The sequence below is a fragment of the Dinoponera quadriceps genome, unplaced genomic scaffold (genome assembly GCF_001313825.1).
Source record: "Dinoponera quadriceps isolate SergipeBrazil2010 unplaced genomic scaffold, ASM131382v1 scaffold616, whole genome shotgun sequence".
Taxonomy (NCBI): Eukaryota; Metazoa; Arthropoda; class Insecta; order Hymenoptera; family Formicidae; genus Dinoponera; species Dinoponera quadriceps.
The window spans coordinates 375,269-392,262 of NW_014555184.1; the positions used below are offsets into that span (position 1 = coordinate 375,269).

A 16,994-nucleotide genomic window follows, 5' to 3' on the forward strand; every position below is an offset into this window, starting at 1 on the left:
CGACATGCATCAGTCGGCCGGTCTACCCTTCGTACAATTTTCGCTCTTATATACGCCAATTGAACCGTATAATAATTCGTTATTGTTATTCCGTGGTGGTCCGTTTCGCGGCTATCTGGCGGCCGAAACCGCCGTGCGCGTCGGAATGCATCGTTCTTGCCGCGGCGCCTTCGATTTTTTGTGCCGAGTGTCGGGTCGGAGTGAACTCCTCGATCCTGCCGCGTCGTCGTTCGATGAGACTGCCCGGGATCCCCTTGCACCGCTCCGGTTGCACGATCGCAACGAGACGACGCTCGGCCGGGATTTCGTTTCTCGACCGCCGCCGTGCGTCCTTCGCACGGATGTTGCGACAAATCGGACTCCTTGCTACATAGTGCGGCCGGATTCGCGGCCCTACCGACGCCCCGCTCGTCGAGGAAGCGACCGGACGACGCGAACCTCGCGTCGAGATCGGTCCGCGAGCGCCGACTTTACAAAGTGGCGAATTTGAAATTTGTATTTTCGCGTTCAACAGAGTTGCAAGCATGCGCGCCGGTATATACATGTCACGTGATACTTGTATACATACAGGTGCACGTTGACCGCGTCTGATGTCACTCGCGGAAGCGGAGAGTCCGACACGATTTCGTGCTACTTTTCGCGAGTACGCATTCACGCGCGTTTTGACGAGGAGGACTATTCGTGTAATTTTTCCGAGATTTACGTGGCGGGAAGGGCGAAGCATTATCTCGAGGACGTTGCCTGTCAACTGTGAAAGTACGAACTGTACACACACACACACACACACACACACACCGTTACGAAACTGCATTTTTTTCCTTTCATTTATTGCCGTAATTATCGCGGATCGATAGTTCATTTTGGAATCGTCCCACGCACGCGTTTGCTGTGAAAATAAGGAAAAAAGAAAAGAGAGAAAGAGAGCGACCCCCACCACCAGATACTCCCGTGCTTCACGTCGCAGTATAATTGAAATGCGTATGTTTTTGGTTTTTTCTGTTCGTACGCTGCACCGCCCTCCCCATGCAGGTAAGTCGTTTACGAGGAAGGAGCACTTCACGAACCACATAATGTGGCACACGGGCGAGACGCCGCACCGCTGCGACTTCTGCTCGAAGACGTTCACGCGAAAGGAGCATCTCCTCAACCACGTTCGCCAGCACACGGGTGAGTCTCCACACCGATGCGGCTTCTGCTCCAAATCGTTCACCAGAAAGGAACACCTTGTTAACCACATCCGCCAACACACAGGTGAGAGCGGTTGGCAGATGTTCACTTCACGGGCAACCGATAATCGTTTATCTATTTTGTCACTATTAAGAGTAGTTGTATTTTCGTGGTCTATTTATGCATATATATATATATATACATATATACGTGTGTATAGAAGTGCAAAGGGAGAAGAGAGAACGAAAGAGAGGGGAAGAGGGGGGGAGAGAGAGAGACCCATCAGTATCTCCCTGTCTTTCTTCCTCATAGAATTAAGAGATCAGTAATAGAAATTTGCGAGAGTCATCTTGTACGTAGCATCACATAGCGCATTTTAGGTAGTTGGATCAAACGCGGATCGAAGTTGGATCAGGCATCGCATCTTCGCATCATGCTTCCGGTCTGACCACATCTCGGTCTAGTTTCCGTATCCGGGCTCGTCTCTCCGTCGAATTCGCTTTTCAAACGGCAGAATCCTTGACCAACTCGGAGACTATTCTTAGTGACGCGTAGAAATGTCGGAGCAGTTCACTATTCCGTTCAAATATTTCTCGTTTTCAATTTCCAGTCTTTTTTATCGAACGATTAAATGCAAACGTTGCCACGGCTCGTTACAGTCGCGGAAAATGGAGTCTTGTCGAGATCCCTCGGGAAGTTCAAATCGCGAGAACCCTGTCGTTTTCGGCTATTTTTGAGAATTACATTGAAAATATTTTATATTTAGTATTTTATCATCTATCGTCGGTAATCTTTCTCTTCGGTTCGTCCAAGGATTCTGACGTTTGATGGATTCGTCTAAAAGGGAGACGCCGTGTATATGTGTATGACGTACTTAGTTGACAATCTGATACTTGCATGGGAATTGATCGTACCGTTTTAGAGGGTGAATCGCCGTGAATTTTCATCGTGAATCACTCGTACACAGTCGCTCGTGTCGTACGTACGTGTCGTCTCTTTAACATTTGCCATCGCATCGCGTCTAACACGATCTGATCATGAGACCCCCCACATCATCATAGAATCCCCCCTCGCCCACCCCCACCCCCCTTACAAACAACATTTGCTGTTCTGCCTAATACACCGCTCTCATGCGTGCCTCTTATTAACAGTTGTCTCAACATACCATTTTTGTCTCTCATATCATTTTTTTTTCTTGTAAATGTTCACGACTAATTCGCATTCCCCTACTTACAAGAGTGTCGTCAGTCGAGTCTTGTGTCTCACGATAGAGAGAGAGAGAGAGAGAGAGACAGACAGACAGACAGACATGTAAATAATTCCTTTCTGCTCGTCAATCAGCTTCACCTCGTTGTCGTTGGGCGACACGAGTCTCGAGATTCGTTTAATTTCAACGTTACATTAGAGTTGTCTAGTTGGTAGTAGACGTGAATTTCGAGAAGAGAGATCAGTATATGTATATATTTACTTAACGATCGCGAGATAGAAAGTTTCACGCTTTACACAAAGTAATGGTAGCGTATATCTCAGTATTTGACTGTTGGAATTAGAGAATACATATCGAAAAAGTGTCGCGAGGTAACTATACATCTATCGCTGTACAAGCTGACTTTTCTTCGATGCGACAAGGATAGGACGATACCGAATGCATTTAACGACGTAGTCCCTTATCGTATTCTTGAATACTTTCTCCGGAAATGTGATGAGAATTTTTCAGTAGACAAATTTACTTTCTCGATACTGAATTATTGGAATATTAGTGAATGTCTCTAATTTCTTTTTGCCATATTTATTAAATATAAGTTAAATCCCGCGAGCCCACCAATCAACTACGCATAATTTTTTATTTAACGGAATTTAAATCAAGTAATATCTCCTTTTTTCCCTGTAGATTTTTTTTTTTCTTAGATTTAAGTTGAATTATTATTTTATATACATATTGAATTATTATTATTTTATATACATGTTGAATTATTATTTTATATACATACCTTTTTAATATATATTTATATGTAGAAAAACAATATGTTTCGAACGAGCTAATTTCCAAATTGATCGAATGACGATAAAATGAAACGGACTGCGTCTCTCACGACGAGCACTAGTGTGCAATGCATTCGATGTCGTACCCTCTCCGTGCGTCGCGCCGGGTAAGCTCGCCTTGTGCAGGATAACACCGCGTTCCGAATGACACTGTAAAAGGTTCTCTCTTAAAAGATGCGAACTCGTAAAATGTTAAACAGGGGAGACGCCCTTCCGCTGTCAATACTGTCCGAAAGCATTTACGCGGAAGGATCACCTGGTGAACCACGTCAGGCAGCACACGGGTGAGTCACCGCACAAGTGCCAGTATTGCACCAAATCCTTCACGCGGAAGGAACATTTGACCAATCACGTGCGTCAACATACAGGCGAATCGCCACATCGATGCCACTTCTGCTCCAAGTCATTTACTCGTAAGGAGCATTTGACGAATCATGTGCGCATCCACACTGGCGAATCTCCACACAGGTGTGAGTTTTGCCAGAGGACGTTCACCAGGAAAGAACACCTCAATAATCATCTCCGTCAGCACACTGGAGATTCCTCACACTGTTGCAACGTGTGCTCCAAGCCGTTCACAAGAAAGGTACGTTGGCTTCTTTACATTCACGCCTGAAATTCGCATCTGCGATAAAGCTTCACTTTATCGTCTTCAGCTTCATTTCTTATCGGATCTTTAACTATTCCACGCGCAATAATACGACTAGTACTAGTTTAAGGCGTCTACTGTCTGGGAAAACTGCCGGAGAATCTAGAATTCTCAGGGGATTTATTTATGTATGGAAAAATCATTTATAAACTTTTATGAGCGGAAAATATTAAGAACTTTTCGTATTAAATATATATTTATTTGCAAGATACATTTAAAAATACTTTCTCTTCAAGGAATTTTTTTCGGATTCGAATAGATGCCTTCTTATTAACTCCACATTAATCGTCATAAAGTGCAATGTGTCGTAACTTGTTTCATTGTAAAATCAATTTTCGCGGAACGTAAATATATTCGTAGCTGAAGAGTCTAGTCTGTTAGTTTCACTTTTATTCGCTCGATTCCCAACTGGCGGTGTAACCTTCACGTGCCTGCAAATTTTCTGTTACAGGAGCATCTCGTGAATCACATGCGTTGCCATACTGGTGAACGTCCGTTTGTGTGCACAGAATGTGGCAAAAGTTTCCCGTTGAAGGGCAATCTCCTATTTCACATGCGCTCGCACAATAAGGGCAGCAACGCCGAGAGGCCGTTCCGCTGCGACCTGTGCGCCAAAGATTTCATGTGCAAAGGACACTTGGTCTCGCACAGACGCTCGCACTCGGATGAGCGACCGCACAGTTGCCCGGACTGTGGCAAGACCTTCGTCGAGAAGGGCAATATGCTGAGACACCTGCGCAAGCACGCGGCCGAAGGCCCGCCGACGCAGGTCAGCACTCCGTCGGCTATACCGCAGTCCGGCGTCCTGCCGATACCGGCGGCTGCGGTACTCGTGGGACACCCGTTAGCGCCGCCGGCGCCGCCAGTGGTGCCGCAGCACACGGTGGTCGTGCCCACCCCGCCGGGTGTGCTGGCGTCGTACTAAGAAACGGAAAAACAGGACGGAGAAACCAAATTAGGAAGAGGAAATGAATACGGAGGGGAGAGAAGGAGATTTGATAGAGGAAGAGAAACACTGTGGAAGAGGAGGAGGAGGAGAGGATGCATTTTTGAAGCCGATACATGTGCGTGATATATATATATGTATGTGCGCGTAATACTTAAGATACGACTGTGTCGAAGAAGAGTGAAGGAGTTGTGCGCTGTTTATCGTTTCCTCGCAAGGATTGCTGGATCACAATGGATTATTACGCCGTCGTCGAGGATCATCATCGGTGTTTCGCGTGGACGCGTCTGCACTCGCGATCGCAGCAACAGCAACAGGAATCACAGTACACACACACACAACACACGTACACGTACACGCTTACTTTTTTGTTTGATAAGGGAAGTCAGGACGAAACGATGTATACAATGGCTGTACGCGCGCATTGGAACATCGGTTGTTTCTCGCGACAAAAGCATGGTGTATTTTCCAAAGTTTGGTTTCGCTTATTTATGCTTGTACTTGATAAGTATGTCGACTGTGGTAACGATTTATTGTATGCGTGTATACGTTCCAAATCTGTGCAAGAGAATCGGTAGTGTCGCAGAGACAACTTTGTAACTATGCGATTTAAAGAAGCCGGTAATCTTACGTATTTTAAGTAACCTTTCGTCGTGTAATTTTAACAAAGAGGCACTAATTACAATGTTCACGACGAACTTGCATTGGATTATAATCAGTACTTTGATTTCGCACGGGTATGATTGAGAATGCGTTCGCTGCTTGCAGCAACGTTTACGGAAATCGGCGTCACAGAGAGGCGATTTCCCAAACACAAATCAAAGTACAGTGACAATGTGTGTGGGTATATAAGTGGCGATTAACAGTCGTGACCAGCGTTGCTTGATTGACGTTAGTTGACTGTCTTCGGCATAATTTCGCTGCAATGCGTTATAGAAAGCGGATCAACTGCGTTCTTGTTTTTTCTTTCTTTTTTGTTTTTAGGAATTCGGTGGCGGTTGCATTTCAGATTCGGAGTGGTATTTTGAATTTTGCAGTTGGAATGGGCTCAATGTGTTTATTGTTGTACTTTCATACGGGGTTGCAATTTAATCGATGGTACAACCGAAACGAAGACGATTCTTCATGTGACGACAAGATAACATTTCTACATGACTTCTATATGTGAAGAAATGAATAAATGAAATATAATTTATCGGCAAGGAATATTAATAACACTAATGAAAACTATATTAACACTTTAACGGCCGCTCACACAACATGTGTGTGATGCTACCGCCGAAGAAAATATTGCCGGCTCCTGGCGACATTTGACTGCGTAGACGTGCGGCCATTAAAGTGTTAATGTCGATTAATAAAGTTGCATTAATATTGATATTCCTATTAATCATTGAATAATAATCAATTGAATAATAAATAATAGATATTGAAAGAGAGAGAATATTTATTTACAAATTTTATTTACTTTTGTTCTACATGAAATTTATTTATTATTTTAATAGATTATAAGTTATTTTTTATTTATTATATTTATAACTTATATAGAAATGGGAAAAATTAAATTTTTTTTTATATTTTTTCTCCTTCATTGAGTCGACAACATATGTAATAAAAGTCGTTGAAGACTAATCTTGAATTCTATAAACTTGAAAGAAAAACAAAAACATATATATTAACCTTTGAAAGTCCAAGTAATCGACTATATATCAATCCTAATGGGTCAAAATCCTTGTTAGGACTATTTTTTCATACCGGAAAGGACTCGATTGATTAGGTACTACTTTAGTTAAAACTCTAGCTACGGAAGGCGCGCGCGCACACACACACGTTCAGTTAGTCGGGGCTTAACACGTTGAGCGCCACGTCAGCCATCGGTGGCTGACACTAGACTTTCCGTTTAGGCCACGTCAGCCATCGGTGGCAATACCGGCGCGCGTGGCCTGAACGGGATTGCCTTAGAAATACGCGTGGCGCTCAACGTGTTAAACATGGTTGCGGGCAATATCTATTGGGCTTTCTAGAGTTAAATTGGTACTTGATTAATATTTTTTCAAAAATACAAAAAAATTTATCTGAAAAGATTTCTTTTTCGCTGTAGCGTGCTTTATCTTTACGTGAGGAATCAAATATCTCATTAGTAGTACTATCGATTTCGTCAGACTCCGTATGAAGTATAATATTCACGAGAAATAGACATGAAAATTCACATAAGCTTGACAAGCACACTGCTGTTACTTTCCTCTCAATGATTACAGATTTATGTATACTAGTCCTAATTATTTCATCAAAATATTTTCCCGGAATTGCCGCGATACAAAAGTCGCCAATATGTATGTGAGTCACCGAACGGTGTCTAGTTTGTTTGCGTGCGTTTTCGCACGCATAGATGCATCATTAGATTTTGTTTGGGCGGGAATTCGTGTTCGTAGATACTTTTCGTAGATAATTATGCTTTCACTTAGTTATTAGCGAATTTAATCTTATTAGCTGTTACGGTCGAGTGCAATATGGCTCAGCCGCCTGAGAGAGAGAGAGGGGGGGGGGGGGAAAAAAAGAGAGAGACACCTGCAAATAACGGATTACCACTGACACCGGACCTTAAATGTACCACGAACTGCGCGTACGCAACTCTATTTTAACTCTTCCGCTACCAACGACTGACTGTAGTCGTTCCCTCCAGGTACCGAAAGAGAGAGACCGACTGTCGCCGACCGACGAGAAACAACCACATAGATTTCTTATGAGAAACTGTAGAATGGTATAACTTCATATGTTTATAATAAGGCTATTATGTCGATCTGCGTGCGGATGTCGCCTTCTCGGCTAGAGTCAAAAGCGGAAGAGTTAAAAGCGAAGGCGGTTCGTGCGAATTGAAGTCTTCAATTAACGCGTAATACGAAAAAGCGATGAATTCACATTTTAATTTTGAGTTGTTCGAAATGTTCTTGATACTATAAATTCGTAATGGTCCCGATTTTATATTATTCGCCACTAAAAGAGTGAGAGAGGGGGGGGGAGGTAGAAACACTACACACTAAGCGATCGTCGTATAAGGCCATGTATTTCATATTTACCGTTAAGCTAAAAATAAAGAGAAATGGTAAGAAGACGCGACAGTGCGACGCGGCTGCGGTCGCATCGCGAGTGGTCGTCCACGAGTTTCCTCGCGCGGGGGCTCTGCCGCTGCGAGAGAAAGGGGGGGAGAGAACGGCTTTCAGGAAATGAGCATGTGATCGCAGGCCTCATCGTCGCGCTGTTGCCGCCGTTTTGCGCTAAATATAATTATGTATAATATTAATAGTATATAATTATATATCACAGGTAGGCATTATACAAAGAGGAGATTTATTAACGCGTATTCGCGTACGCTCGTACGTAACGAGAGAGAGATATTCGAGATGTGGCGCAGTCTCGAGTATATATAAATATATATATATAAATACATATATATATATATATATTACTATATAAGTATATATACGAGCGGATGATAGAGATATATCATACTTACTATTTAAAGTAACGAGAAACCGGGGCAAAATTTAAGTGTATTGCAGGGTCAACCTCATAAACGGCATGGATCATAAAGAAAGATACGTAGATCTTTGTCATATCCTCAGGAGGACAAAACAAAAAAAAAATGGGGGAAAGAAGTCAGAGAAAAAGAATGAGAGAGAGAGAGAAAAAGAGAGAAAGAGAGCTGACGGGAGATAATGATGGAGAAAGGGACGCGACCCATCATTGTGAACTCGTACACTTATACGGGATAGACATATATATATGTATAATATATATATTGCTGATATGCTTATATACATTATGTATATATACTGTGTAACATACACAAATGAGCTAATCACCGGGGGGGGGGGGGCAAACACGACCACAACCCCATNGGGGAAATGATCTTCCAACGAGAGAAGAGATGTGTAAAGAGTGAAGAACGGGAGAAAGGTGGGAAGCGGGAGGAACAAAAAAAGAAAAAAAAAAGAAAATGATTTGTCTGCTGTATTGACCTCGGCATCACCCTTACGAAAAAAACGACGATTACTATACATGTAACAGGAATAAAGATAGAAATAATGTTTATATGAATTACTATTAATTATTATTAATGATAATACTATAATGCGTTACAAGAATAAAAACTAAGAGTTGGTTCGTGCTTTTAAGAGGTTTAGTTTCGTGCTTGTTTAAAAAGATAAAGAGAAGACGTGAGAAAAGTGTGAACGTCACAGCAAGCTCCGGCTCCGGGCATTTTCCGTCTCCGAGGCGAGTCGCGCGTCGCTGCGGGCTTAGACGGCGTCGTGATGTCACTGCTGTGCTTCGTAAGCGGCGCACATCTTGGATCTCGTCGAACGGGAAGATGTTTCACCACGGGCGTGTGGGGATCGATCGGTGACGACGCTTCGGTTCGGAGCAGGAACGCGTCGGAACGAGGGAGAGATTGAGAGAAAGCGACAGAGCGAGCGAGCGAAAGAAAGAAAGATACGAGTAAATATGATTTACTTTAGATAGAACAAAATATGTATAGAATTTTATTATGCACCATTGTAATATTATGTATCCCAGTTGTGACACAATATACACTGGTGTTATGTTAAATGTGGAAATTACGCGTACTATCTTTTTGTTTGTTGTGTATGTTCCCCAGTGCCGCCGCCACGTCGTCGTAACGCTTGATAACGATTATTATTGTTTCGTACAAAATTCACACGGATTAACTGGCTAGTAATTTTGTATGTCGAGATATCTCGCGTGTGCGCGCGTAATATATACACATACACACGTACGATTATCAGAGCGAAAATCCGAGACGCGTGGAAAAGACGCACTTACAAAATTATTTTATATTATACACGAACGAGGAGAGGGAGAGAGAGAGAGAGAGAGAAAGATGACATTTGTATGTGAGAAAGAGAGACATATTTCTACCTTAAGAATAAAACTTCACTCCAAGCTTATTACATATCACAAAACGTTCCTGTGAAACGAGCGGTCGTTTTTCTTGAACATGTAACACTGCAGGAATGCGGAGCCCTGTGGGGCTGTGTAGGTGACAGGATAATTGTACATCAGACTCTGTTCCTCCTCTTGCGGCGAGCTGAATCTGTGCGTATTCCTACGTGCTGCGGAAGAAGAGAGACCAAACTCACAACTTGTATCCCGCACATGCGAAAATTGCGTTCACACAACGCATGAACTCGATCATTGCCTCACTCAATCGTTAACCCGTGCTCGGTTGATCTTGCACGGATCCCTGAAGGAACAATATCGTTACTTACCCTCGTTAATAAAGAAATCGGCGAAATACTGAGCCACCCGGATAGCATCGGCTCCGTGGGGGATATTCTTGCTGGTCTTCCATTCGTAGAGGTTCTTCTCCGGATGGAACTGTATGCCGTAGAACGGATAGTTCTTGTGCTCCAACGTCGAGATGAATTTCTGGCCCATTTTGTCGTGATTGAGCGACATTACGCGAAACTCATCGGTCAAGTTGACACTGCGCAGACCCTGTGCACGGAGCACACGACGAGACACGATTAACACCGCGATGATGCTGATAATAATTCGTGCAATCAACGAGATCAAATGCGCACGACGTTACGTCGTCCCTTTCGTATTAACATTTTCAATCTTTCTCACGAGAAGGCGCTCTCACCTCTTCCGTGACGCAAAACATATGAAAATTCGCCGTGACGCGTTCCAATTTCAAGATCTCCACGACATCCGATGGGGCGTATTGGAACAGGTTGCTTTTGTTGAAGTCTGAAAAGGAGGCCTACATTCAATACCCTGCGAGGGGAGACGGGAAAGACAGGAAGATAAAAATATGACCAACGGTACGTGTTTGAGATATTAATTCGGACGATTTTCAGTTGTAGAAATCATAAAATTTGTGTAAATTTGAAACGATGTATACCGCGTCAATTCTCTGAATTTATTAATATTTGAATGATTAAAAAAAGGGAAAATCTATGTTAGAAGTTGAAGAAATTCTATCTCTTACAGCTTTTATGCAAACACAAAAACTTCTATAAAAGATGAAAAGTATTTGATCTTTTCTCCTCAAGATATAATACAATAATAATGTATTTTCCGGATGACTCACCAGGTTTGAATTCCAACGCGAGCGCCTGATTTTGACTGAAACAGACATTCCTGTGCTCAACACCGTTCGCCGCGACATACGTCAACAACTCGAAGCCGAGGCAAATACCGAGTATCGGGAAGTACTCGCCCCTGTCATTGATTTTCTTCGCGATCCTGCCAACGAGTAAATTATAAGGGGAATATTACATTCAGATCCCCCAAATCATGTCTTACGCGTCTTTCTCTGTGCCATCTATAATGACCTGTAAATCGCGGCGCCTGCGTCGGCGTATCCGTCGCTCTGATTGAAATACGTCGAGCCTCCCGGCCACAGAACTCTGGAAACAAAATTATTTTCTGCTTATAGAATCGCGCGAATGTGCGCTTGGAAAGATGGAGCTCGCCTTTCCCCGTAGAAGTTTACACGAAAAGATGAGAGACGGACGCAAACAATGTCTCTGTAAGAAGGTGATCTTTTCATTTATAGTAATAATAAGACACTTTGTCGTTCTTCCGGATGAGAGATAAGAAATGAGACCGTGTAATTATTACATCACCTACTGCGCATAGTCGCGCTACGTACCCATTCACTTTGCTCAGGACATCCTCATAATATGAATCGTTACCCCCGATCCTGCAAAGTTGCACATTTGAATGCGTACTTCTAAGAGAGAAGGAAAGAGGGGGAAAATTTGTTTATCGAATAGGTCGGAGAAATCAAGTATAGGAGATGAACGGTAAAGGCTTTCAAGAACTACCAGATTGGAACAGGTCGAGCGCCAGCACCCTCGACGAACTTCACATAGGACGCGGCGATGTAGCTGTGATACTGGCCGGGGTGGGTCAGATTCAAATGGTAGTCTATCTCTTGCGTCAATATACCTTGTAACAAACAAATATCGCGTTACCATCGTGTGTGTATGTGTGCGAGCACACAGTTTTTTCCCACATTCCAAATCATCAGTGTCGTAAATAACACAGAGTAGCAAGAGTGATTATCGGCGCAAGATATCGCAATATCTCGACAAGCCTTATCCTTCCCGGCGTTATTCTCATCGACGCGAGAAGATACGCATTACAATATGCGTATAAAATATGCACGCCATAACGAAGCCGACCGGAACCCTGAAGGCGGGATGCACATTGCGTGTATCGACATTCGAATCGAATTCGAAGGTGCTCCTTCGCGTTTGATTTCGAACTCGATTCTCGCGAGGACGAGTCGCTCGTTTCTCTCGAGGTAATGCACTCGCGGTGCGTCCCGTGCGACTCTACTTCGGACTCACCTATTATCGGCCGGTCGTTCAATTCCCCATCGCGCATGGAGAGTGTAACCAAGCATTGCGTCGATGGGATCAGCTGGTGCGTCAATACTGTCAACAGCAGAAGAACCGATGTTAACACGGAGATCGCCATTATCACGGGAGTGAAACTTCTTCTCATCGGGAGCTCCAATCGGCGAGTGACACATAATTGCCCCTGCCGTGCCATATATATCGTTATCGCGATTTTAACATCGCAACCTTATCGTGGAAACTAGGACGCTCTTACGCTCCGATGTAAATATCATTGCGATATCGTGACGGGCAAGAAATTAAATTCGCGAGCGAAAACTCATTTGCACTCTCTACACTCTCCTCTCCCTTTCCCCTCCGGCCAGATAGGATAGACAGGATGACCAACCTAAACCATTTACACGAAAGCTTCCTCTCTTTCTCTATCCGAAAGAGATAGCGATCGCGAGATTCCGATCGGTCTAATATCGACGATTTGAAATGATTAATCAACCACCGTATGCTTCGTTTCGTAGAAATAGATATAAATTAATTCATCGGTTGTTATCGGACGACGAGTATCCCAGATAATATTAAGAGGTCCTAGAATATTAAGTCGTAAAAACATTTTTCAGACATAAGAACGTCTAAAGGGCGTCTTGAGACGGCTTTTGAAATCGACTATCGCTACAAAACGAAGAGACGGGAGAATCGGAGATTCCGTAACTAAAATATGAGGATAAACAAGGATCCTGGATAATGATTACGACGAGCGAAAATCCGATCCCGTCTGCCCGCGGATTAACGTTGATCCTCCTACGATGCGAAAGCGTCGCTCCTTAGACTCGCATTCGTGGCACTCGCATATCGTATGAATTAATGCAGCTTGAACTGCAGTACGAGATTCGTCGAAGGAATACGTTTAGTTCGGATCTACGATAGGTGTAGTAAAGCCTTAAGTTGTAAGAAGCTGACCAATCACAATTAATTGTTCTTTTCATATTCGACTGTAATTTATCAATTTCTCACTACATCTATTATAGATCCAGACTTATTTTCTAGAATAGAGACTTATTTAGGACCGATTGTTCCACCTTCTTAATAAGATTTACCCGGCAGGTATTTATTAGATAAACATCAAGAGCTGTTATTGATTGGTCGGTTCAATCTACGTTGATCAGATATGTATCGGTTAAATCTTACCAAAAAATTGGAACAACCGGCTCTTATATAGGTTCGCAAACTGTTACCTCATGCCGGGATCGTAAGAAATTGACGAATCACAATCGACTATTCTTTTATAATTCGACCGTGATTGGTCAGTTTTTTTACGCTTCCAACGTAAGTTAACGACTTACGGCCTGTATAAGTAGGCCTTGAGTTTTTCCACGCGAGCGTGACTTCTTTTCACCGCACAGAAAGAACAGGTACGCGTTGCAACAAAATGCCAGGAAGTAGCTGGAACGGCTCGCAAGCCGCGATTGATCTCGTTCGTGTGATGAACTCGCGCGACAGTTTCGAATTTGCCGCGCGCGCGTCTCAGTGTCGCCAACCGATAAGGCAGAAATTCATCGGAACCGAGCGCGCGACGAGGAGAGCAGAAGCCGCAACAGAAGCCGCGACGCACGATCCCGTGTTTTTCCTCAGTGAAGCGATTTTTCCGCCGAAATAATCGCCGAGAGGCCATCAAGTCGTCGAGTGGAAATTCGGAATCGACATATTCCCAATAATATATATAATACATCCCGCGGCAAAATGGTAAGTAACTTCGTGAGATACCGCGTCATTAGCCTCGTCATTTCGAGGTTACCTCTCCCACGTGTTTCATCGCGAATACGCTCTTCTCGCGTCGTGTTCTCGCGCGCGTTCTGTCAGCACCGTTTTCTTCTGACATCAGTACACCTTCCCTTTTTCTTTTTCTCTTTCTATTTCTCCATTCATTCGTTCGTTCTCCCTTTCTGACATCACCATCCTCCCCACAGACAGACGAGGTCAATCCGAAGGCTTATCCGCTGGCGGACGCGACGCTCACCGGGAAAATACTAAACCTCGTTCAGCAGGCGATGAACTACAAGCAGCTGCGGAAAGGAGCGAACGAAGCGACCAAGACCCTGAATCGCGGCCTGTCAGAGTTCATCGTAATGGCAGCTGATGCGGAACCTTTAGAGATTCTGCTGCACCTGCCCTTACTGTGCGAGGATAAGAACGTGCCCTACGTATTCGTGCGAAGTAAGCAAGCCCTCGGACGGGCCTGCGGAGTCTCCAGGCCGGTGGTCGCCTGCTCCATCACAGTCAACGAGGGCTCGCAATTGAAACCGCAGATCAACGCCATACAGCAGGAGATAGAACGGCTTTTAGTTTAACCGGAATCTGTACCTGATTTACATACCTCATCTCTCTTGTAAAGTCATCAGTCACTATCGTCATTGTTGACACGGATATTAACTCACGAATTAAAGGAAAAAAAAACCGAACTTGTCCTTGATTCTTTTGTAAATCACGTGAAGCTATGATATTAATAATAATAATAATAATAATAATAATAATAATAAAACCGCAAATTAAGTGTGTGCCTTGTGTTTGCGGATGTACAAATCGTGTGTCTAATGTTAGAGTACACATACACACACACGCACGCGAGAACGTACTATTAAATACACCTCACGCGAATTAATAAAACTAAAAAAAAAAACCATCGTCGAATACCAACGCAATTATCACAAACACCGGTACAGCGAGAGATAACAAAGCGTTAATTAAACAAAAGGAAATTGTATTAGTAAAATAATAAAACAAAATACAGTGAGGAGAATCACTAATTGAAACAAGGGTACAGTTTGTTGTATGTGAACAACCAATTAATATGCCACTGGAGGTTTTGCAACACACCTAGGTTCTGCCGGAACTTCTCTTCCAGCTGTCGCTGCGTCTCGTTGTTAGGGAAATCGTGGAACCAGGTCTTCAACTGTTGCGCCAACTCTGTCTCGTTCTCGAACACCAGGCCGTTCTCGTTGTGTTCCACCAGCTCGGACAAACTGTAAAGTGACAAGCGTTCAACGACGAGGATTTACTTGCCGCGGTAACAACGTTGTGTGTGAACAAAATCTATCCATTCCAAATACCAGTCGAAGTTGTACGCGCAGACCGGCAAGCCGCAGCCGAACATGTCGAGCACCTTCATCGGTAGATCCAGTCCGCTGGACGAGATGTGAAGGCACACGCCTAAGTCTGCACTGGCTGCTTCAACGAAATACCGGAGATATCTCAAGACCTCGGAGTTAAAAGCGGACTGAATTGCATGCAAACGCACGATACGATACCTAACATCTTCGGATAGTCCTCGTTCTCCAGCCACGGCGTCACCACTTTGACGTGCCGCCATTTCTTCAGATCGATGATGGCGATGTAAAAATCTTTCAACGGCCCTTTACCCGTTATCACACAGATCAAGTCGGGCAAGTTCGACTCGCCGCTCTCGCACGCGTTTTCGTACTCTGTAAAAACGGCACGAAGTCTCTACGATGCTATTTCGCGTTTGGAATTGCAGTAGGTGAACGCACCTTGCAATGCGTTCAGCAGTATGGAGAAATCTTCATCCTCGGTCCAGCTGGTACTGGACACGATGAAGCCGGGCCTCTTGGGTGACAAGTGCACACCGTTCGACGAACACTCGGTAAAGATACTCGAGTCTTTCCTGGGGCCTTTAAATACATCGTACTTCTCGGCTAATTTTAGCAGAAACTCGTGCTTCTCCGCCAAAGATATCGAACGGAATTGCTCACCTGGCCTGTCAAGCAAGTGACCTGCCCTGTAACGGACGGAAAATCTATGAGTAATTCACTCTTGAGGATGCGATATTCTTCGAAAACATACAAGTGTCGATTGATACTTCCATTACAAAGATATCAAGTCTTTGATAGTTTATGCATTTCTAAATTTCTCTATTTTCAAGAACGATCTTTTGAGAAAGTATCGGTGAATAAGTACTAACTTAATACCCCATCTGTTCAGCAAATCTAGTCGCATCGCGTTGCTGACGCAAAAATTGAGTCCCGCTCTACGTCCGAATGTCATCTCGATGAATTTCGCCAGTCTAACCAGAGCATGATCCTTCCCTAAACTCAGCGCCATGATAGAATGCGCGTAATTGTGCCAGTCAATAACGAACTGTACTTCCATCAGGACGCAATAAAACCAGGTTACTGGCATCGTTGGTATTGCAGGTGGATTCTGCATTATCAAGGAGTGCGGTATGGGTCTGCGAATCAAAAGCCACAGGAGATTGGCAGTTTGCCACAATACCTTGACCGTGTAGCTCAAAAGACGCGGCAAACCTACAAACGTGAAGTGTCAATAAATATGTATTAACAAATAACGAGCGCATCGAATGTTCGATTCGTACTGTTTTGCAATTCGGGCGGCGGCCGCAAGTGGTGCACCGATATCTGAGCGTTCTCGCGGATCTTCTGTAACGGCGGCGAGCCGGGATAACCTACAATCTCTACCGTATGGCCTTGTTTAGCGAAGGACATCGCGTGATACTGCATCCTCGGACTCCTGCCGACATCGCCGAGCACCACCAGGCGGATGATCTTGCTGCATCGGAATCGCCGCAGGTACCATTTACGTACGATTAACAAAACCGACAGAAGTGACAGCGTCAGGCCGAGCGCGATCAACATCGTCGCCGGAGAGCAGCGAGCGAAAACGAACGAAGTCGCCGGCACAGTTGCGGTTCGTTCTTTTTAACAGAATTAGCTGCACCACTGAAGATATTTGCACACACACATTGAAGCATATGAGGCGTACATACATGCGGGGT

The 16,994-nt window shown here is 44.0% G+C and overlaps 3 protein-coding genes across 9 annotated transcripts in view; 2 read left to right on the forward strand and 1 right to left on the reverse strand.

The window, feature by feature from the left end:
• LOC106743329 (zinc finger protein 271-like) overlaps positions 1-6,245 on the forward strand; it is a 14,510-nt gene extending 8,265 nt beyond the window's left edge. For 5 of the 7 annotated variants that reach the window (XM_014617060.1, XM_014617064.1, XM_014617061.1 and 2 more), the window contains 3 exons: positions 1,030-1,251; positions 3,411-3,796; positions 4,311-6,245. In XM_014617060.1, coding sequence (XP_014472546.1) covers positions 1,030-1,251; positions 3,411-3,796; positions 4,311-4,784 — 1,082 coding nt within the window. In that variant the 3' untranslated portion in view covers positions 4,785-6,245. The remainder of the gene's footprint in view (positions 1-1,029; positions 1,252-3,410; positions 3,797-4,310) is intronic. The other 2 variants (XM_014617062.1, XM_014617063.1) reach the window with 2 other exon arrangements.
• Positions 6,246-9,007: 2,762 nt separating this feature from the next.
• Positions 9,008-16,960, reverse strand: LOC106743337 (chitobiosyldiphosphodolichol beta-mannosyltransferase-like). The gene is made up of 14 exons (XM_014617084.1): positions 16,575-16,960; positions 16,164-16,506; positions 15,733-15,980; positions 15,493-15,666; positions 15,295-15,409; positions 15,062-15,207; positions 12,185-12,271; positions 11,657-11,780; positions 11,482-11,532; positions 11,162-11,236; positions 10,918-11,072; positions 10,468-10,574; positions 10,091-10,319; positions 9,008-9,934 (listed from the first exon to the last, which is right to left on the reverse strand). Exons 1-14 carry the CDS (start codon positions 16,852-16,854, stop codon positions 9,777-9,779), a joined length of 2,292 nt encoding a protein of 763 aa, XP_014472570.1. The 5' UTR covers positions 16,855-16,960; the 3' UTR covers positions 9,008-9,776.
• LOC106743338 (NHP2-like protein 1 homolog) lies at positions 13,736-15,001 on the forward strand. The gene is made up of 2 exons (XM_014617085.1): positions 13,736-13,930; positions 14,155-15,001. Exons 1-2 carry the CDS (start codon positions 13,928-13,930, stop codon positions 14,533-14,535), a joined length of 384 nt encoding a protein of 127 aa, XP_014472571.1. The 5' UTR covers positions 13,736-13,927; the 3' UTR covers positions 14,536-15,001.
• Positions 16,961-16,994: the final 34 nt, after the last annotated feature.

Bases quoted from the DNA above. Each gene is read 5' to 3' on its own strand.
- LOC106743337 (XM_014617084.1), bottom strand. From the start codon at position 16,854: ATGTTGATCGCGCTCGGCCTGACGCTGTCACTTCTGTCGGTTTTGTTA. The intron at 12,272-15,061 runs GTGTGTTGCAAA...TGCTGTTGACAG, and splicing joins GAAGTTCCGGCAGAACCTAG to TATTGACGCACCAGCTGATC. The intron at 11,237-11,481 runs GTACGTAGCGCG...TTTTGTTTCCAG, and splicing joins GTCCTGAGCAAAGTGAATGG to AGTTCTGTGGCCGGGAGGCT.